At 38.8% G+C, this 23,101-nt stretch overlaps 1 protein-coding gene across 1 annotated transcript; it reads right to left on the bottom strand.

Annotated features, from left to right (window-relative positions):
• Window positions 1-8,461: 8,461 nt before the first annotated feature.
• LOC140932354 (uncharacterized) lies at window positions 8,462-13,951 on the bottom strand. Its single transcript, XM_073381970.1, has 5 exons — window positions 11,696-13,951; window positions 11,315-11,375; window positions 10,949-11,182; window positions 10,690-10,767; window positions 8,462-9,027 (listed from the first exon to the last, which is right to left on the bottom strand). Exons 1-5 carry the CDS (start codon window positions 13,934-13,936, stop codon window positions 8,834-8,836), a joined length of 2,808 nt encoding a protein of 935 aa, XP_073238071.1. The 5' UTR covers window positions 13,937-13,951; the 3' UTR covers window positions 8,462-8,833.
• Window positions 13,952-23,101: the final 9,150 nt, after the last annotated feature.

Below are 23,101 nucleotides of genomic sequence, written 5' to 3'. Positions count from 1 at the left end.
AAATGACAACGAAAACGAAGTATCAACTTTTTAGTAAAAACGTTTGTGAAAAACATAAATGACGGTAAGGATATGATGTAATCCAAGAATAATAAGTAATCTTAACTGTTTGTTCTCAATGCACAATTGAAAATGAGTGAATTTAAGTAAAATGGCCGGTTTCAATATAAGCTTAAGCTTAAATGCAAAGCAAAGTAGCTCCGACAAAAAGCACAAAAAAAGCTTACGTCTCGTTCTGTTTTTCCCTTTCCGCTGTTGTTTCGCCGGCTCTCTACCGTTTTCTTTATCGACAGTGAAACAAACGAAACTATTCCACTCCATTTCGGAAATGTTTTTCACATTTTTACCGAGAAAAACTCTTTGAGTAAAATTTTTCTCGTTGAATGTGTGCGAAGCGGCGCTGCAAGCTGCAATAAAAGGCGGGAATTCTGGCGCGAAATTCACACACCCCTGTGGCTTCTGATTGGACGTATCATTTTTCTCACACGTGAAAAAACATCGTTCGCGATTCTGATTGGACGTATCACTTTTTTTTTTAACGTGTGAAAACCATCGTTCGCTCCTCTGATTGGCTAGAACTAATTTTTTTACTAAATTTACGACATAGCTTTTTGGTGAGTTTTTCTCAGTATGTATATAATAATCCTTGGTATGCAACGGGTAGTATCACACTCGGCAAATGTAGGGCTTGGTTACCTTCACAACATCTTGGAAGCAATGAGGATTTTTCCATACTTGTCTACGAGGCTGTATTAATGTCGGCAAAAAGTAATTTAACTTAATGTCAAAATGTTCAATATTTTGAATTTAAACTACTCGCCAGTGGCTCATGGTCTCACTTGAGTTTTGAACATATTAACATTGTTTTTTAAGGTCTGCATACTTGTTGTCTGCTTCCGATTGCTTCACAGTGAAATATTCCACGATTGACTTAAATTGATTTGTCTCAATATGTTAACCTTAAGGTGTGACTAACCATACATATAAAGAAAAATCAAGTCAATTGTGGAATATTCAGGGTATACCACGAGAAGGCAATGCATAACTCATTCATGCCAATTATCTTGACGACGCAAAATTTATAAATCTTGACATCGCAGGTAAAACTCGAAAAAAACCACTTTCCATCCTTAATGCAAGCTTAGTCTGTAAACACCAATGTCCAAATAATCGAAGGCCAATTCACCTGCATGCTGAAGAAAATGGAAAGGTGAATGCGAATGAATGCGTTTGGGGGGAATTCAGTTAGATAGGTTTGTTGCCTCCATGATTGGTCTTCGAAACACCAGTTAAGTGAATTTGGTTTTGTTTTTCTTGCTCTCTGCTGATAAAATCCTAACAGATTTTATAAGCCGACGACTTACCTCTCAGAGGGTCACTGCTCCATCTTCTGTCGGACTTACCAACTGCTATCATTGACAAAGAGAAAGGAGAGAGAAAGTGGAAGAGGAAATTTTAAATTTTGAACTCAGAGCAACAAAAAGTGGAAGCTATTCCAATTTTAAAGAAGATATGATCGTCGCAGTTGTAATGATATTTTTAGCAACTGCATATTAACCCGAAAAAAAAGCAGGGCTTTATCGGGATTCGAACCCATAGTCTTCGTTAGCGCTGCAATGCTTTACCAACTGAGTTATGAAAACGTATGCATCTCTTCCCCCATCCCCATAAAAATGCTTGGGATACCACTATCCATACCCACTAGTTTATTACGTGTTCGAAGAAACGTACACTGATGTCACGACAAAAATTTGTCCTATCGCTAGTTTGCGATAAGGTAAGCCTAAAGGCGGAGCACTGGTTAAAACTACATCCCTTATTTGAAACAAAAAGTAATGCTTTAACCAAAGAAAACATTTTCAAGAATCCGCCCAGCCTTAAATTTATGATACTTCCATCACATTATTTCAGTACGATGCTTGTTTTTCGAATCAAAAATCAGTTTATCCATTGGAATTTAACATAAAGGAAAATTTAGTAATCAGTACTGTGCAAATAACGTAACTTAACGGTCGGAACACAAAATTCGAATTAGACACCATATTGGCAAGATAACTAATTGGAATAAGCGACATTGTTATTCGGGTCTAATGAGCTAAAAAAAAATGTTTTGCTTTTAAAATTGCTGTAGTAAGCATGGAAATAAAATTTCTCTGCCACATTAAACTTTATAAGAAAGGGAAAAAAACAAGAAAACATCTGGGCAAAATTGTTGAAAGTTTTGTTTTCAACTAACCTGAATTGCTGTCTACACCACTGCTCATTTTTTTTTAAATTCCAGTAGATAATCTTTCAACACTCTGAAAAGAGAAACCAGAAAAAGAATAATTGAGAATACAACGATTTAAAAACTGGGGCAAATGAAACTTCCGTCCTCTGTATAAGTATGCGTGGGCATCCAGGCGGGCTAGTACTGTCGTGACGTTTGGCAACCTCGGAAATCAAAATCACAGCCCGGGAGGTACTCCAGGGATTCTTGGATTCTTGGTCACAAAACCCAACATACATATTTACATGGACAAACATTGTGTCAATATTGCTGAGATTAGAACGCCAACAGAAAGATTTCTTGAAACCAATTTCGAATTCGCATATTACACTTTCTTTCTTATTCATTTGGAATTGAAAGGACGAACGCATTCATACTCTATGGTAACCGTAGTTCCCTCGTAAACCATGCCCAATTACAGACTAAACTGAGCAAAATCTATACCCGTTTTCAGACCAAAACGGCACAAAACTTTTTCCTTTGGGGTGGCACATACCATTTTTAGCACAGGTTTTCATTTTCATTTCATACTTCAGTCTGACCAGGTCCCGTGACCAAAGACTTTGCAATTCACTGGACTTTTCTCAAGATGGCGTTCCAAGTAGTGCATACCTCTTGCAAAGCTCTGACTCATTTGGCCCTTAACGTTTTTCGGTATCACTCCCATAGCTCCCACAACGACAGATGGTACTTTTGTCGGCGTTTCCCAAAGTTCACTTTTAGTTTAAACTGGTTCTTGTCAATAGGTACTAAGTAATGTTTATGATGCGGACCCAGTTGTTGTTTTAGATCAGGCCTACAGGCACTAGCTCATGATGGGTTTGACCCCATCCATTTCAAGTTCATAACACCTGCTACAACAAGGAAGACTGATCATTAGCTTTACAAAGCTTCCAATTAACCACCCGAGCCAATGTGTCGTGCCTTTCTCATTTTGTAATCTCTCGGAGCAAGCTTACTACAGTTACATACTATATTCGTTCTATATTATATTTCCCCTGACAATTTTAAGACCTTTAAGCTCTTCCATAATGTCTCCAAGTTGCAGCCAGCTCCAGGATTCACTACCAGCCAATTCCTCTGTATGTATGGTACATGGGGCTCTCACTGACCAGTCTTTCCCTCTTGGTGCAGTTGGCTTACCGTTTTCTGTTGGGTGGAAAGCAGCATGACAGTCTTGAAATTGACTAGCTATTCTTTCATGCATGAGATTTATATGTTCAGCCAGAATCCTTGTACATTGTATCAGGTCTGGGGGCATTCCTCTTCGGTAAGTTTTCAACGGCCTCTTCTTCTTAAGCTTTTTTCGGAATCCTTTAATCACGATTCTTCCTCATTTTGTTCAATTGGGTAAGCTCAAAGTTCACTTCAACTTACTTGCTCTATCTGCAGTACGCATGTATGCCAGCTGGTTTGCTTGTTAAGCTGCTCCTTGCCAGTCTCAAACAATCTGTTTTGTAGCAGGAAATTCAGTCTAAGTCTTTCGTCATAGCTCTTCACCTTCCTAGCTACCTCATCTGTCATTCATTGTTTATAAGTTCTTCAGTAACAACAGCTAAACCCTCACTCTTGATCTTATAATTTACTTTTTATGAATGCAATACCATGTGTACCGAGTGTTAAGAATACCTGAAAGAACCTTAAGTGGTGATTTATATGTGGAACAGCAGTCCACGTAACTTGCGTACTTCCAATATCATGACTTACTTTAAAAAATATTGATTGTCTAAAAGAAATAGCACTAATCACGGAGTTGAGAATTCTCTCCTAGCAGAGGTCCCCCGCGGCAAGAGAAAAAAACTAGGAAATAGAGAGACCTCTGTCGGCCTCCAACGCGTCCTTTTATGAAGTCGTAATATTACGCGTTTTCAAATTACAAGCTACAGGGTTTTTTTAAAATGCAGTCTAGCCTATTTGTAATAAATTCCGTGTTCCATATCGCCAGTTAAAACCTGAACAAGCATTTTATACTGCCATACTTCATCAACTCGCTTCCGCCTACCGCAAGGCCTTCGCTCTTCCCCGCCCGCCGCCAAAAAACCTTCTAAGTATCAGACCCCGTACAACTTAACCCCTTATTTTAAAAACTAAAACACCGACTGCGTATTGCCCGATAAAGTTGGTTATGTTTATTTATTATCGTTAACCAAGTTGGAAATGACAGCCCCCTGTGGTTCTCATATTATAACAGTTTTTTTGTTCGAAAAGTCAATAGTCTGATATTAGTTCCCTGGTGTTCACAGGGTAGCGTTGTTGGCCTTGCTGGCGGTGCTGACTACCTTGTCATAAAATCTCTGGTAATTGCAACCCCTACACTCTACAAAAAAGTTCTTATAAACTCCCAAAACAATAATTTAAAGGGTCAGGTCATCGCTCGAAATTTGCATATAGTACAGTTGTCACACAGGTGAACATGAACACCAAGAATTAGTTTGAAAGTAATTTCACGGCTTTTAAAGAGGAAATAAACATATAAAAGGAAAATTTCTAACGGCAATCCTGAATCCCGGTACAGTTCAGTAAAAAGCTCTAACGTTGACGTGTTTCTAGTCAAAAGCAAGCAAGTGAGCCATGAAAGAGCGGAATAATCAGTCTCCTGATCTAGAAGGCTGCTAGCACGACATTGTAGATTACTATCCCTATCTAGATGCTGTTCTGGGACATGGGAACGACCTTTTACCAGGGTCTCAGCTACTCGACCATTCCAACACTTGCTACTACTCTGGATGTTGAAGTCTTTTGAATAAACGCTTCCACTTGACTCGATTCTTTGCGTGGTAGAATTCACGCCAATATTTCTCAGACACTTACCTTTGTTCAAAAGGTTAAGCTTCTTGTATTCCGATTTCCGTTCTTTTCGTCCTCAATTCAAGAGGGCCTTTGCACAAACCATGCTTTAACCTAGCGCGTACCGGTTGTGTAGACTTTCTTTCGATGACTCATGTTTCATTCGTTTCACGTGATACATGTGGTTCCGCCTCCCCGGGAAACTTTTTTTCGGCTACAAGGTTTTGACGGAGAGCCACTGGAGACGAAACTCCTTGGAAGATATGGGCCTGTGCCGGTGACACAAATCGAGAGGACCATCTTTTCCTGCCTTCTTTTGGCTGGGAAATAATTTTATAGACCTAAAAATTTCATTCTTTATTGGAGCAACAATCTAAAACATATTACGAATGTTAACAAGTTGAGAAATTATTACTAGACTGCATTTGGATGTCTTAGTTATTATCGAGATAAACTCACTTATAGCGAAAGAATTGAAAGAAAATTTTACTATATCTCTACTGATTCAAGTAAATGGTTAGTATTTGGGCAACTTATTTGGTGCTTGATTTTCTCGAATTTTCGGATTGAACAAAAACAATCATTGTTGGCAACAGAAACAATCATGGATCTGCCTGAACACGCCTCTTTGTTTAATGCTAGCCTTCATCACTGATTGATTTCTACAATGGACCTGAATAAAAAGATGCACTGGAAAGAAATGATAAATTACGTCAAACCGTTTGATTGGGTTTGCAAGCTATTGCAATGAAACCCGGCCAAGCATTTCTATCTTTAATCGTTCTTTGATTCAATGTTAAATCCCGTGAAATGAATAATCCAATATCCCAATCGCGTCCTTATGAATTTATGCCATAGAAATGTAGGAAGGGTCGTTAAGGTCATTACTGTAATCAATATTCGATAGTTGAATAGAGGATGAATATTGATTATTCATTTCACCAATTTATTATTGAATCAATGAACGAGTCGATTTGTTGTTAATGAAATCATCAGTCCGTTAACGACAGGAACGCTAAGACGGCTTTGAATGTGAACTGATATAATGGAACAATGTTATGGTTTCGAGGCCCGCTCCAGGATTATCGTGTACCGCCTTCAAAGTCTAGGAAAAACTGCTTTGGAAAACGAAATGCAATAAAGCTTTTTCATCAGTTCAGTTGTAAAGTTCTAGAGACCTATAACTTACTTAACCATGTCGGGGTAATTGAATCAACGCTTGATGGGTTACACCTTGGTACATTGTTATAAATTATAAATAGAGTCTAAATAAGCTTTTAATTTAGCAAATAAGAATTAAAGGCTTAGTTTTCGCTTAAAAAAGAACATTCTGATGCGTTAAGAAACTTGCTTAACGGAACCGTGCAATATTAGTCGAGGAGTAGATGTTAAAAAAAGTCCTAGAAAATTGAATGACGTAATACCGACCTCACAAATAGTTTGACCACAGATTCTGATAGCCAGATGTGTACACACAGACTTTCTGATTGGACCATAATATATTCGAAGCGTAGGATCAGTGACTTAGTCCGCTAAAATGTTTGAGTTGGGGGATTTGGTGCCTAACCCACCAAATTTCAACAGTTTTTTAAACCAGAGAAACTTTTTACAACTCAATAGCGTAAATAGAAAACACTGGATCAAAAAATGGATTTACACAAATTTGCTCCTTGCAAATATATCTAAAAAGTAGAAATCTAAGGAATAAATATGTGGCAAAGATAGTAAATGCCATATTTGCCAAGTTATTGTGGCATTTATCATCTCTGCCCCATATTTACCTCAGTTTTTACATTTTTGCGATACATTTGCATGGAGCAAATTTGTGCAAATCCATTTTTTCGTCCTGTGAAAGTTGCCAGACTGTGAACCCAGTTATAAAAGCTCCACGGGTAGTTTTTTCCACTTTTTACGTTAGCTTCAGTTATCTCTTCTTAAACCAGATAATAGTTCATTCGGGGCAGTTAATCATAAACTGAAACGTGAGAGTTCTTTTAAAGTTCTTTTGGGCAATTCTCCAAATAGCCGCCACGTCAAACCTGAACTTGGTGTTTGGTCAGACAAAACCTCCAGAGCATCCCCGCCTGCTTGACAAGCCCTTACAGCCGGTTTTTTTTCCAAGTTACTACTCGTTTTTGCCAATATAACATGTTTCCTTCGTTGCCTGTCATTGTATCGTGGTTGTTTGTCACTTTATGAACGTAGATAAGTTACCAACTACGGCTGAACCAATCGGAGATGTACGGATATCAGCAGCCGCAGAAATGAACAATGAGGGGTTCTTATAGCAGGCGCCCCTTTTCTCCTCTCCCGACCCAGAGCAAGGATTTCGGAGGGTCTCAATGGGGTTAACCGATAGGTGTAAATCGGCCAAAAATTTAGTCGACAGCCGTAAAAAATTGAAAAATTCTAACCGTTAGCCGTAACTAGGGTAAAAAAGAGTTAACCGTAAAAGAAATTGTTCCCTAGATTTGTTAATTTTAAGGAAGGTGCTAAGCTCACTTATGGTTGCGTTTTTTTATTTCCCGGCTACTTTGACTCCGTACGCACGTTAAGCTAAGCGTCTTTTAGGTGTTGACAAAGACCTAGGCTCCATTTCCGCCGCTCTCTCGAAGAACCAAGTTTTTTCCATGGCGAAAATCTGGCTCCTTGCTGGGGATTAATATTTTTGATTTTTAGGAGGTCGTGTCCTCGAAATACTAGTGAAACAACAAGCAGAGATGTCACTGTTTGTAAAACACATTGTCGATAAACAAAAATTCCAAGACCTTTTTTTTGCTTTAAAGATATAAAAAAACAGGTTTATTAATATTTAACTCTTTGAAACAAAAGAAATTAATTTTCAACTTTTTTTGTTAACCGTAACTGAAAAAAAATTAACCGATAACCGTAAAAGAGCCAAAATCTTAGCCGACAACCGTAAAAGCCACCACCCCACTGAGACCCTCATTTCGGGGCTGAATCGACGGTGGCGCAGGCTAACTGAGACCTATGCCTGCCCATAGAATTTTTCTTCTTTTTTTCACAACTCAACGAAAAGGGAGGTCAACAATATACCCCGCGGTTTTGTAATTCTCATACGCACGCTCGAAGATCTCTGAAAAGAAAATAGAGGGTCTGTGAACAGGCGAACTCCCGGACCAGGTTCTTCGGTACTTGGAGGAAATAGAGCCGGTTTTCAAAACATAGTTCAATTTAATATATCTGTGCAAAACGACAAAACAAGAATTGAAACAAAATTATTCTAAAAGTTTACCCCCTTTCCCCCATTCAACTGCATTTGAAAACGAACCCCCATTTCCACTGCGTTGAAAATCCCCCCTTTGTAAACATACCCCCCCCCCCCTAGCCATAAATAACGTACAGTCCCTGAAGCGTTAAATTCGTAAAACAAAAAAAAAGAAAAAAAAAACACTTTGATCTCCTACATTTGTTAGGACTAGAATTAAAACTTAAGTTATTCGGTTTAATACTGTTGCAGTGCACTAATATGTTTATGGCAAGTTAATACTTTAAGTAGCCTTGCGTATAAAGACCATCTCTAAATGGGGGCAGTACCAAATAAACAAATTAAATTCATAACCAATGCTTTATGACTACATCAAAATACTGCAGTAAGGCTGGGCTCTAAGAAAAATAATAGAAGGCCTAAAGGCCCCAAGCAATGAAATCTGGGGTAGTACCCCACTCTTATTGGTACACTGTATTTATCTTTTTGCTTTCTTTATGACATTACCTGCTTAAAATAACAAATAATAACAAAGAGCTTATCATAATTTATAGTAAGTCAGCTGATCCTGGAAGTCCGCTCATGACGAGTCGGTCATAAAGTTCCCCAACCATCAAACAGCGGTGATTCGCAATAAGATCAAGAACAATGTCGCACGGGTTGGTGGTTCTCTTATCAAGAAAGCGGATTTCGTTGTAAGACATACCAAAGCTCTCTGCAAGCTGTTTCCATTCTTCTCCACCTGGCAAACAAAAGCGATTTAAATGTTTCACATTATGTTTTATTGGAAAGTTTATAGAAACAGTTTTGCTTGTGAGGAAAGACCCACTGTTTAGAACACGGAATACATTTTTGTGTGACGTCAGATGCATCCTTGAAAACAACTGGCCTTTTCTTTCAAGTTTGAGCCATGATTTTAATTTAAAACTTGTTGATCACTAAAATTAAAATAATTTTGTATGACTATGACAAAATGTTGATACAAGAGATGCTGTTCTTGCATAAAGGAGTGCTTAAGTAACCACGACTTCGATGGCAGGGAAAGTGTGACTTAGGGTGGCTCGATAGGGTTTTTCAAGATCAAACGCTCCCAAGTTTGAGCATAAACTACCGTAAATGCCCGAATTAGTTCCCAGCTTCAAATAAGCGCCCGTATTGAATTAGCGCCCCTCCTAAGGCTAAAAATTTGGAATAAGCGCTCCCTTCTAATAAGCTCCCCCCCCCCCTCCCCCGAAAAAAAACGAGGTTCAGTACTCGGTACGATATACGAGACGTATACGGTACTTTTAATGAATGTGACATTCGTAATACCGTAAAATTCCGAAAATAAGCTTCTCCAAATATAAGCCCCCCAAAACTCGCAACGCAAAAAGACTTCTTTAAATGGCCCCTCCAAATATAAGCCCCTGGAGGCTTGTACTTGGAAATTGCCCTCAAATTCAAAATAAAGCAAAGCAAAAACTGTAAAGAAACACGTAAATTTTTGCATTTGCCAAAGAACTATTACGTGTGCCAAATGATTGCAGTCAAAAAGTTTCACAGCATATTGCTGCAGCTGTTTGCGTAGTTCACTTATGGCTTGGATTTCCTCCTTCCATATGCATGCATATGCTAAGATGTACGTCCTCAAGGCGAGTTTCAGTAAAAACTTTCTGCAAATTAGTGGCATAAATTTCCTTGCAACTATAAGCTAGTCCAGTCGATTTTGAGACGTAAAGTTCCCTCCCAGTATAAGCCTAGCCGGTTTTGAAAAGGAAATTTCCCTCCTTATATAAGCCCCTCAAAAAGGCCCTTTGAAAAATAAGCCTCGGGGCTTATTTTCGGAATTTTACGGTAGTACAAAATTAATGTTCTTCAAAGTCATACGGGTTTGCGTCTCATTTTCCTGGCATTTTTGACGGGCGACTCGAAAACGTATTGAGAACGTTTCAAGATTCACAAAAAGTAATTTTCTACAACGTTTTTTGAATTTATATATGTAACCTTTTTGGTTAACTATCGAAATAAAGATAGTGCCATTTTGAGGCCAAAAATTGATACACGAAATAAGCGCCTCCCGTCTCGCCTTAGAAAATTTAATAAGCGCCCCGGGCGCTAACTCGAGCATTTACGGTAAGTCGCCATTACCTGACAGATTTGGAAAATTAACATCACAGCTGTATTTAAGGGCCTGTTTTCAAGAAAAGAGGGTTACCCTAGCAAGCCGGTTAAAGTTAGCTCTGGTTTACAAGCAAATTTCACAGGTAGGGTTACCGTATCATCCGGGTCAACTTTACAAGCTTTGCTGACGTGTTTCGTCATGCGTGAAATTCACGAAAAAAGGGAAAATATTATCATCGTAGACAGAACATAAACCTGAAGACACATGTGAGAAGCTTGCAGGACATAACAAAATAACACTTACCACAAAGACCAAATGTTAGTTCCTTTCTCATCTTAAAAGGAATACAACGCACATCAAGGTTTTCGTTCAGTAAGGGACCTGGTTACCAAACAACATGGTGTGAATAAAACAAACTAACATAACTGTACAAGCAAATCTGTGTATATACTTCTACATCCACAAAAGATGCAGAAAAACTGCACTTACTACTTGGAAGTATCTCTCCTCGCAGTAATAAAAGAAACAACGAATTTTTACATGGACTTTGTTGTGGACGTACCCGTAGTACCGGCTGGTGCTATAGTCCTCAAGTGCTCAATTACGTCAATTCTCTTTTGAGATTTAGCTACATGAGCTAGACACCGAATCCATCTTTGCGTGTTGGGTGCTGGATTTTCCAGATCTGCTAGAGTTAACTGCAGACACTCTTGAAATTGAACTACAATTTCCTTGGTTTCTTTCGACTGAGTCTGAATGCATTGAAGAACATCATGGGGAAGAGCAAGAGACTTCTCTAGAAATTATTGCAAAGACACATGTTACAACAGAAGACTTCAAGTGACTACTATTATAAATTGGATTAAAAGAAAGAATAGATAGGAAAAACACAGGGTTTAAAAAGTACAAGTGATGTAAGTGTTCTTGCCTTCTTGGTAAGTTACACAGCTTCTCAGTTCTCCCACATTACATCCAGATGCACCTTGCTGCTTGAGAAAAAATACACAATCAACGAATTGAGAATATACAGTTTGAAAACCCTGAAATTTGTGGTTGTTTTTTTATAGTATAATTTTCATATATTTTTTCATTACCATTAAGTTGTATTATGACTCTAAATAATGATATCTTTGGCATGGAGGTCAAAGTGACAAGATATGATTTTTTGTACTCTTTCCTCCCTGAAATAACTTATGTTTTAATTTTGTATATTGAACTTTTGAAAAAACTGCAGTGGTTTTAGTAGTATTCGAGAACACACTCGTGAATTGTATTTTGTACATAACGTTTACAAAAGACCGATACCTACCTGATTCACTGGAGTCCTGCTTTCAGGGCCTGTTAGTGAAAACCAGGGTGCAAACATTTTGATTTTAATTCTGTAGTCGCCACGAAAACCAGGTCGGCTACAGTACTGAAATTTCTGAAGTTCGGATTCAGACAACAAGTGAAGACACTCACAGCCACGGACACCATGAGAACGACATCTGAGAGGATCTTTCTGCGAACACACTGGACAGCAAACGCACATTTCGTACCTCATGTGTTTTAGCCAGCTAAACTCTCTGCTCATGCACTCGAGAATGAGTCTGAGTTGCCAATGAATTGCACGACTGGTGGCTAGATTAGAATAATCATCAATTAAATCTTCCACCATTGCTCCACGAAAGTCGCTTCCATCGTGAAAGGCGATCTCAATAGAAGAGGAATGGCACATAATGATGATAGACACCCCTTGATCAGGAAGGATGTGAAACCGAGCAAAATTACTAAACAACTGGGGTTGTATATGGCTCTTCCACTCCTGGTTGCACCACTGGTAAAACTGGAGAACTAGACGTGTGAACAGGCCCGGAGGCACTCGGCCTAAATCAAACCTCACAAAAAGTGAAGGGATTCTCACAGAGGAAAGGAGCTCAACTAGGTCGTCTGAAGGGGGCGACATCAACATGGACGGCACGAGGTACTGTTTGTGTTCTCCGTCAGATGGCCAAGGACAAAGCAAACTGAATCTCTCCATTAACGCGATAAGGCTGCCACAGGTTTCTTTACTGTACATATCAATCAAAGAGTTCCACTCGTGAACCAGGAGCCTTTCATCTAAGATTCCAGTCTCATGCAGCTTGAGCCAAAATTGTTCAAGGATATATTCTGTCGGCTCATAACGTTTAACAGTGATTACTTTCTTGAAGATATCAATGAGCCATTGGGGGTCTAAGATCACCATGTTGTTCAATTCTGGTGTTTCATTAAAATGAATTAGAACCTTTTGATCATGCAAAAAATCAAGCATAGTCCGAAATTGCTCATCGTCGTTGATCGCACACTCGTCTGTTGCAATTTGCTTTGCTTCATTAATGGGCAACCATTTGCACTGCTTTTCAAGTAAAGACCGCAGAATATGTTCAAACCTTAACCACTTCAATGGAACGGCCTCCTGCATCTGTGGAAGACTTTGGGCAACAGAAATTAATTCTTCCCTGAGGCGCACTACCTCTGGACACTCGTCAGTTTCGCTTCCTGACTTCGTATTGTCGACGACAAAAACGTCCTTAAACAAATGGTTTCTATAAGGCTTCTTTTTGAGAAATCCATAGATGTCGAGCGCCAACTCTCTGGGATCCCTGTTCCTACAGTAGGGTTCATCGGCATGAGTACACACCAAAAACACTGGAGGTAATATTGTGGGTGAGGCAAGCGGAACAGATATGTTCTGACCATCAGCATGTGGACCAACCAAAGAATAAACTGATGAAAGCCAAAAGTCAAGATTGTCTAGGTTTGTCTTGTTGCAGTAATTGTCTTCTTTGTTTTTGTACAGCCCTTTTCTCACAACGCTGTTAGCTTTCTGGTATGGATCACGACTTAGATCACAAGTTAAAATATATATGGCTCTCTCTGTCAGGAAGACTGGATGGGTAGCATAGTAAACGGACTGTCCACCAAAGTCCCAAATAATGGAGAATAACTCGTCCTTTTCTTCATTCGTTTTCACATTTAGCAGAAGCTCTTTCACTAGCTTTGCTACACGTTCTGGGACTTCGTTTGAAAACGGAAGAGTGCATCTTTCTGTTCTTACCTCTGAGTACTTAAGTGACGCCTCAGGCTTACTTTTGCTTGGTTCCTTTAAAAGTTGTCTCTGAGATGTTTCTTCTTTCGCATGTTGCTTCTCGAGATCCTTTAATGCTCCAAATACCGACCGTGCCACATGGTGCTCAAAGTAAGCCTCTGAAAAAGGTTCACTTTCTTTGTCGTTGTCACCTGTTCTCCAAATTTCCGTCGAAACCTTAAAGTATTCAGGATCAGTCGCTATTCCTTCAGTGCTCTGTTCCTTTGGATCGAACTTTTCTCCCTTCAGAGACTTCTTTAGGCTGGTCTTCCCTGTCCGATCCTGCCCAATTATCATAACTGGTACTCTTTTGATGAATGCTTTCCCATCCAAAAGAGCTTTGTTGTAGGCTTCAACGGCCGCGGGACCTCGCGCCTGAATATCCAAGGGGGCTATGAAAAAGAAAGAGGCATCAGCTTTTTTCTTCAAAGCCAATACCATTGCAATTTTAAAATCCAGCTTTAAAGCTGTGTTAAAAAGTGCCAAAAAGAAGCACGCACAAGCTGTTTTGGTTTTCTTTTCCCTGGCTGAATGATGCTGATCCAGTAGTCGAACCACGAATTCCTTAAATCGTAAGTTAATCTTGCAGCTGTTCGCATGAAGAATCTTGCCGATCAAGAAGTATTTTAATCGGGTCTTGAAGCTCACCACAACTAACAGGCCTAGGATTGGGTTGAAAACTAAACTAACTAGAGATAAATTGCAGCCCAGCCCTGAAACAACAGAGCTGCGTGTCATAACGATGCTAGTTTTTGGCAAGTAGGCCTCTTGGATGTTGTTCTTTCAGAATATCCTGACAAATCCCATAATTTCACAAATTTAATTTTCTTATGACGGCACATTTTAGAACTCTATTTCTCTTAACTTAACTTCTCTTAACTCTAAATCTTTTGGGTACATAGATCTTAAATATATAATTAAGACAATAAAACGGAAATTTAAACATACCCCAACTGGAAAGCCTGAAAAATAGGAAGCCACAGCAGTAGCCACCCTTCATAATTGATACCCACCAGCAATAAATTGAATTTACATTACCTTCCGGTAGTCTTTTTGCAAATTCTGCAGAAAACAAACGATATAACATCAGTGCGAAATATTTTTCACTACCTCTACTCATCACGTTCGTGCTTTTGAACCGGGTACTTTAGGGAAAAGCCTACTTCTAATTCTACACACTAGAACCATAAAAAATATATATATATATAAAAGATATGTTTCATGAAAGTCACAGTCGCAGAGCCGGTTCACCATTGTAGAAAACAATAGATGCCTTACTTAACACAAAGCTCGCAAAAAGTCAACTTCAAAATGAACAAATCTAGATCTTTAGTCTTGTCTAAACAAGTGAGTATATTCTTTTTTATTTTAACCTTAATATAGACATTCGTTACTAAAATATGCTTTATTTCCCATTCTGGAAGCTCTTTCTGCTTACTCTTGAAAACTACAAAGTGATCATGATACTGCGAAAAGGTACCGAGTTCCTTTAGGAGTTTTCTTTCTGTTAATGAGACTCTTTTTACATTATAAAGTGTAATAGATTAATTCCTTAATCACACCTAGTTCCTTTCATGCCTTTTATAACTTAGTTTGGATCTCTCTCACAACTAGACATGCAAATACGTGCTCTGCTGATCAGCTTTGTCCATTTACATTTCGCAGGAAAAAGAAAACAACTCAGCTATGGAGAGCAGACAAGGTCATCAAAAAAATCCACGTTCCTCTCCTTAAAAATGCAAGGAATCTTTCCTATCCTGAGTTCCTAACAGTATTTCTGATAAAGCAGAGAAAGCAAAGAATCCTTTACCAACTTAAAACTGAAAGACGTGGATACCCCTCCCCCTTCCTTCCCACGAGATTCGAACTCCACTCTCGCTTATTTAGAATGTTCTAAAAAAAAATATCGGTTTTGCGTTTCCCCCAGTAAAATGCGTCACAAAACCCAGACTGAAACGCAAGTTATACGCATAGGTTATATTCTGTACTAAATGAAGTACTTATCGCGGCCTTGGACCAGACCCTGCAATGTGGGAAAAGGCAAAAAACGGGATCAAATAGGGAAAAATATCGGCGAGCGAAGGGAGCCAAGCGGTTGTCTCGAAAGGGGCAAAGGGCGGCGGCTGCACGTTTACCATTTCTTAAATGGTATATAAAAAAATGAGTGCTCTGTTATGACCTTGGATCTATAATCACGATTTCGGCGTGTAACTAGTTCAACTCTACAAGGTTTGTTTAGAGTATGCCGGAAATGCTTCTCACATTCTGTTTCACGCACGTGTCTTGTGACATGCAAATCAGACAAGAAATGGTATCTAATGCGCATGTGCATCAGCTTACTGTGTCCCTTTTAATACACAGAGAATGCCGGGTTATTGAGCGTTGATGTCAACACGCTACGCGGGGGTACATGAAAGAAAACTGAATGTCAATCTGACTTCCAAAGGCAATTCTCACCCCAATGCTCCTTCCAGGTCATTTCAAGATTCCTAGTTAAATCTTTCTAACACTTTGAGCGGGGGAAATATTGCATCAGTTTAAACAATTTTAATTGTAATACGGTCAAAATAAGATAATAAGCGCGTTAAAAGACAAAAAACCAAATTTATTTCATGTATGAGATAAATCGTTCGATTGTCGCAGTAGTAAGCTGATTTAATTTCAAATTAATTTGGTTACATAGATCTTTACTGATTAAGACAGCAAAACGGAAGATTAAACTTACTCCAACAGGAGAGGTTAAAAAACAGGGAAACCCAAACAGCAGCCACCCTTCATAATACAGTCGACTCTCTCTTAACGGACACCTCTATAAGACGGACATCTTTTTTTAAAACGGACACCTAGAGTTGGTTCCTGCCTTTCTTTACTGCCTTTCTTTACTCCTTTCTTTACTGTTACAAATATCTATAAACTACAGCTTCTTAACTTCACTCATCAGTGGCATTCTAAAAAATTACCAAATATCTTTAATCAGCATTTTCGCTATGCAAGTGAAGTCCATACATATAATACGAGATATGCTTCAAAAAGTAACTTCTACAAACCACGTTCCAGGACCAATATAGGAAAGCAAACAACAGCGGCTATGGCGACCGAATTGTGGCAACAGCTCCCTACCCATATAAAAGACCTTTCAACTTATAACTTTCGTAAAACATTAAAAAAATACTTGTTGGCCGAACAATTAACTTACTGAAATTATTTTATTTTAATCATATCGTCATGTTCTATGATGACTGTTTTCTCTTCTTTTTTTTGCCATCTATGTGCTTTCTTCTTTTTTTTATGGTGTGTGTCTTAAGATGTTTTGTATGTCTAGTTATTGTGATGTCCTGTACATTCGACACTACTTTCAAAGAACTAGTTGCAAGCTCGAAAACCTTACGGTTATCTAGCCGCTAGGCATTTCCTTCTATGTAATAATATTTAGTTTAAATTGTAATTGAATATTCTGCGTGTTAAGTTACTAATTATTCAATAAGTTTGACAAACCCTGTAATGGAAATGTGAATAAAGTGTTGTTGTTGTTGTTGTTGTTGTTTTATTTGACTCTTTATAAGACGGACATCTATCTAAGATGGACAGTTAGTACCGGTCCCAAAGGTGTCCGTCTTAGAAAGAGTTGACTGTATACCCATCAACAATAAATTGAATTTACATTACCTTTCAGTCCTCTTTTAGTTGGCTCTGCAGAAAACAAACAATATAAGATCAGTGCAAATTAACAATAAGTTCATGCGTCAGCGTGCGTAAGTTTAAAACACTGTAATTGTAATACCAAAAGAAGATAATAAGCGCGCTGAAAGACATCAAAATTAAAATCAAAGTTATTTCATGTATGAGATGAACCGTTCACTTGTCGCAGTAGTAAGCTGATACAATTTCAAGTTAATTTGGTTACATAGATCTCAAGTGATTAAGAAAACAAAGTGGCGGAAGATTAAACTTACTCCAACAGGAAAGATTGAAAAACAGGGAACCCAAGAAGTAGCCACCCTTCATAATATACCTATCAAAAATAAGTTGAATGTACGTTACCTGGTACTCGTCTTGCACCAAATTCTGCAGAAAACAAACGGATATAACATCAGTGCAAAATATTTTTAACTACCTCTAAACAACCCATCCATGCGTTTGACCCAGGTATTTCAGGGAGAAAATACTTCTACTTCTATACACTAGAACCATGAAGAAGGCTGACAGGAGTTTGTGCATTGGTTCACTTTAGATATCGGCGGGGAGCAGCTTGCCTCTATTACAGAAAAATGGAGTCGAAATCACGACTTCTTATGTACAAACAGAAGTCCTGTCCGGTATGGTTTTCATGCCGGTCCAAAAGCTATCCGATAAAAAGAGAATACTTCATGGAAAGTGCTGACGTGCGGTATTTACACACGAGTTGTTTTTGTATCAGAAATCGAATGAGTGAGCGCAGCGAACGAGTGAGATTTCTGATACAAAAACAACGAGTGGGTAAATACCCTACGAAGCACTTTACATGTGGTATTGTGTTTATTATATACATACTGAGACATTCATTATTTTGGTGGCCTTTTCATTTTAAATCTTTCTAGAACGCTTAAATTTTCCATTACACACCACGAAATAACAATGAAAACCAAGTATCAGCTTTTTAGTAGAAACGTTTCTTAAAAACATAAAAACGACGGTAAGAATATGAGGTAATCCAGGAACTACAAGTAATCTTAACTGTTTGTTCTGAATGTACAATTGAAAATGAGTGAATTTCAGTAAAATGGCCGGTTTCAATATAAGCTTAAGGTTATAAATGGAAGACAAAGTAGCTCCGACAAAAAACACAACATAAGCTTACGTCCTGTTCCGTTTTTCCCCTTCCGCTGTTGTTTCGCCGGCTCTCCACAGTTTTCTTTATCGACAGTGAAACAAACGAAACTATTCCACTCCATTTCTGAAATGTTTTTCACTTTTTTAATGAGAAAAAGCTCTTTGAGAAAAACATTTCTCCTCGAATGGGTGCGAAGCGGCGCTCAGCAAGCTGCAAGAAAAGGCGGGAATTTTGGCGCGAAACTCACACACCTCTGTGGCTTCTGATTGGACGTATCATTTTTTTCACGTGCGAAAACCATAGTTTACTTTACTCCTCTGATTGGCTAGAACTCATCTGCGTATCAAACTTTACAACACAACTTTTTGGTGAGTATTTCTCAGTATGTATATAATATAATGTGAACAGAGCCTCACATTCTTTAATCTGTAAAATTCATTCATTGAAAAGTATTTTCTAAGGAGGCAAAAATTCTAGTTTGGATTTTTCTCTCAACTGGACATCCAAATAGGTGCTCTGCTGATCAGCTTTTCTTATTTACATTTCGCAGGCGGAAAAGAAAACACAAATTCTAGAAATCTTTCATATCGACGTCCGTACTGGTATTTCCAATAACTATGTTCTTTATGCTTAACAATCGTGAAACATAGAAGGCAATGATTCATTTACCCAGGCCGAAAAATTCAAAAAATGAGAAAATCCTAGCCGTGCACGAGATTCGCATATTGCAATTCTCGCTTATACTGATAGATGTCCACCACATATCGATTTGCTACACCTTTTTGTTTCCACCTCAAAATTCATGCTATGCATTACGTCGAATGCAAGACTGAAGAGAAGATCAGAGAACGTTATTCGCGCTCCACAGGAAAGGTTGAAAAAACAGGGAAACTAAGCAGTAACCAGCTACCCCTAATAATATAACAATCAACAATACATTAATTTTACTTCTATAGAGTTCTGCAGAAAACAAAGATAAAAAAATAGTGCAGAGGATTTTTCTCTACCTAGTAGATTAGCTAGATTAAAGGGACACAGGCACCTATGTGACCGCGCTGACCTGGACACTACTTTTGCCAGTTTGAAAAACGTTTACCTCAACCCCATCCTCGGAGACTAAGGGGCGGTCGGTGGGGCCGGGAGAAAAGGCGCGACAAAAGGTTTTCAAGCGCAGTCGGAAAAGCCCCTGGGTACCGACTCTCACCGGACCATTTCCAAACGGTCAAGCGAATGCTGGCTCCTGATTGGGCACAAAAAAAGCGTTGTATCATTGTGCCCAATCGGCGAACAGCATCTCCTGAGTTCTTTTCGTGAGTTCGTACACGACGACTATTGACTGGATCACGGCTTGTCTGGCTCATGCACCAAAGAAATGAACGCAGTCAGGAATCTTTCAGTTTGACATAAACGCTTCATATCAAAATACGGGTAGTCTTTACACTAGAGCCTAAATAAGCTAAGAAATATTTCAAGACAAGTAAATTTTAAATTCTTCAAGTAAAAGAAAGCTTCACACAATCTATCTTTTTTACTTAAGGTTTTCCCACGCAAAATAATTGACATGCTTCGCCTTTCTCAAAGCTTTGGAAACCGCAAGTTCGCTAAGTCGGTTTTAAGGATGGTTTTCAGGTCACTTGAAACTTTCTTGAATCGTTTCAACTTTAAAGTTACTTGAGGTTTTGCTTAGGCCTTCACACACGCATTTTTGGTTAAGTAAAACTTAGCAGCTCTCAAGTCTTACTTAACAGCCTAGTGTAAAGACAACCAAAACACGAAAACAAAAGGCGCTTTTCCAAAAATTACAAGCTTGAGCTTACAACAGGTATTCACGCTTAGGGAGTTTAATATGCCACGACAGCTGACCACCACGAAAACGCCGCATGAAGAGTGAACTCAAATTTTTTCACTCTCTATCGTGATTATTCCAACTCACTTACTTTGTCAAATGCAAGCGAACTCTTCTGGAGATGAATTTCTATCAACCATATCCAAGTTCATAAAGAGAAAGAAAATTTTGTCATTGCTTGTTTACGTCCTTCACAAAACGTGAAATTAAGCATTTTCACATGGTAATCGTGCAGTGACGGCAAAGAAATATACAAAAAAGCGTCATGCACGTGCAAAGTTGTTGTTTTGCCTAGTCAAGTTATTGCTTTTTGTACTTTCTCGTCGCCGCTTCATCTTAAACTTCTTATTATTTACGATACATTGTGGTCCGTTTAGAAACAGAATTTTCTCAGTGCAAATTGAATTGCTCCTGCTGATAGCATCCGAAACGTTTTTCGACTCATCGGTAGTTCCTTCGTTTCTGGTTAGGAAAGCTTGGTGAACGAACTGGGCAACTGTGGCGTGTTAATAGCAGTCGTGTACGAACTCACGAAAAGAACTCTGGAGAAACTGTTCGCCGACTGGGCACAATAATACAAAGCATTTTTGGTGCCCAATCAGGAGCCAGCATTCTCTTGACCGTTTGGAAATGGTCCGGTGAGAGTCGGTACCCAGGGGCTCTTCCGCCCATGCTTGAAAACTTTCGTCACGCCTTTTAACCCAGCCCGACTGACTGCCCCTGGGTCTCCGAGGATGCCTCAACCCGAGATTAAAAGTACTCGTCGGGTGTACCAAGAAATCCGCTTCAATCTTGCCTAGTGTTTCATTCGATCCTCGACCTTTTACTGAAAACCTCTTTTTGAGCAAACTTTCACAGCTCAATGCAGCAGATAAATATACGCTATGGGTCCTTTGAAATTGCTTAGACACCTGGTAGTTATTTTATTATTTCATGTTTCTACCGTAAAGGTAAAGCAAAAATATTTTTTCTCCGGCAACACTTTACAATTTATAAAAAAGCTTGAACATGAGCTAAATGAACTTTATTACTGTCTGCATTCAGTCTTTTCATTGAGGACTGGTGCAATTTTGATATCAAAACTTTGAAGCCGTCTTTGACCGAGCAAGGTTTTTTTTCTTTTTTCTTTTCAATGGTTGCTGTGCTTGATCTGAATAAGATAATGAAATTTTTAAAATTAGGAAAATACTATATTTAAAAGAAGAGAACTTTGATTCAAGTATTAGTTGGAAAAAATACTGATTATATTTTTTTAGTACATAAAGGTTAAAAAAGTGATACATATTGTCTAAAGTGCTACAGGGGAGTAAACACCCAGATCTTTCCATTAATAAATTTTATTGACACTGCCAGGGACATATGCTTTCCTTCAGTACCCATTTGTTCGTCAAAAAAATCTTGTTTGTGAGGCTGCACTTTGTTTGATTCAGGATCAATCAATCTTTTCTGAAGAGAAATGAAAAGTAAAGTATGTTAGCACGTCAGATACTTCAACACTGCCTTAGCCAACAACTTAAAAGAAACTGAACTTCATATCAAAAAACAAATGAAAACTACTTCACAGTGAAACAACAACCCCTTTAAATATATATCACATTAAATTCATGCCAAATGGAGACTCGCTTATTTCCGCCTTATGTAAACCTGCACGAAATGTCACTTGTGCCCAATACTTCACCTCATTTATTGAACATTTGGCGAAAATGGCAGAAATGGCACTTAATCGCCAAAATCCCCAAACTGTAAACAAAAATTCAAATGAGATGGCAAAGGGGCCCTTTGCAAAGTGGCGATTTCGGCGAAAATGGCGTATTTGGCGAAAATGGCAGAAATGGCAATTAATTGCCAAAATCGCCAAACTATAAACAACAATTAAAATGAGATGGCAAAGGGGGCCTTTGCAAAGTGGCGAAAATGGCAGAAATGGCGTTAATCGCCAAAATCGCCAAAATATAAACAAAAATTTAAATGAGATGGCAAAGGGGCCCTTTGCAAAGTGGCGATTTCGGCGAAAATGGCGTATTTGGCGAAAATGGCAGAAATGGCAATTAATCGCCAAAATCGCCAAAACTGTCAACAAAAATTCAAATGAGATGACAAAGGGGCCCTTTGGAAAGTGGCGATTTCGGCGAAAATGGCATATTTGGCGAAAATGGCAGAAATGGCGATTAATCACCAAACACGCCAAACTGTAAACAAAAATTCAAATGAGATGGCAAAGGGGCCCTTTGGAAAATGGCGATATTGGCGAAAATGGCGGAAATGGCGATTAATCTCCGAAATCGCCAAACTGTAAACAAAAATTCAAATCAGATGGCAAAGGGAGCCTTTGGAAAGTGGCGATTTCAACGAAAATGGCGTATTTGGCGAAAATGGCAGAAATGGTAATTAATCGCCAAAATCGCCAAACTGTAAACAAAAATTCAAATGAGATGGCAAAGGGGCCCTTTGCAAAGTGGCGATTTCAACGAAAATGGCGTATTTGGCGAAAATGGCAGAAATGGTAATTAATGGCCAAAATCGCCAAACTACAAACAAAGAGTCAATTGAGATGGCAAAGGGGCCCTTTGCAAAGTGGCGATTTCGGCGAAAATGGCATATTTGGCGAAAATGGCAGAAATGGCAATTAATCGCCAAAATCGCCAAACTATAAACAAAAATTCAAATGAGATGGCAAAGGGGCCCTTTGGAAAGTGGCGATTTCGGCGAAAATGGCATATTTGGCGAAAATGGCAGAAATGGCGATTAATCACCAAACACGCCAAACTGTAAACAAAAATTCAAATGAGATGGCAAAGGGGCCCTTTGGAAAATGGCGATATTGGCGAAAATGGCGGAAATGGCGATTAACCTCCGAAATCGCCAAACTGTAAACAAAAATTCAAATCAGATGGCAAAGGGAGCCTTCGGAAAATGGCGAAATTGGCGAAAATGGCGTATTTGGCGAAAA

Source organism: Porites lutea, chromosome 3 (genome assembly GCF_958299795.1).
Source record: "Porites lutea chromosome 3, jaPorLute2.1, whole genome shotgun sequence".
Classification (NCBI taxonomy): Eukaryota; Metazoa; Cnidaria; class Anthozoa; order Scleractinia; family Poritidae; genus Porites; species Porites lutea.
The sequence above is the reverse complement of the archived record's forward strand: the minus strand, read 5'-3'. Positions and strand labels throughout refer to the sequence as shown.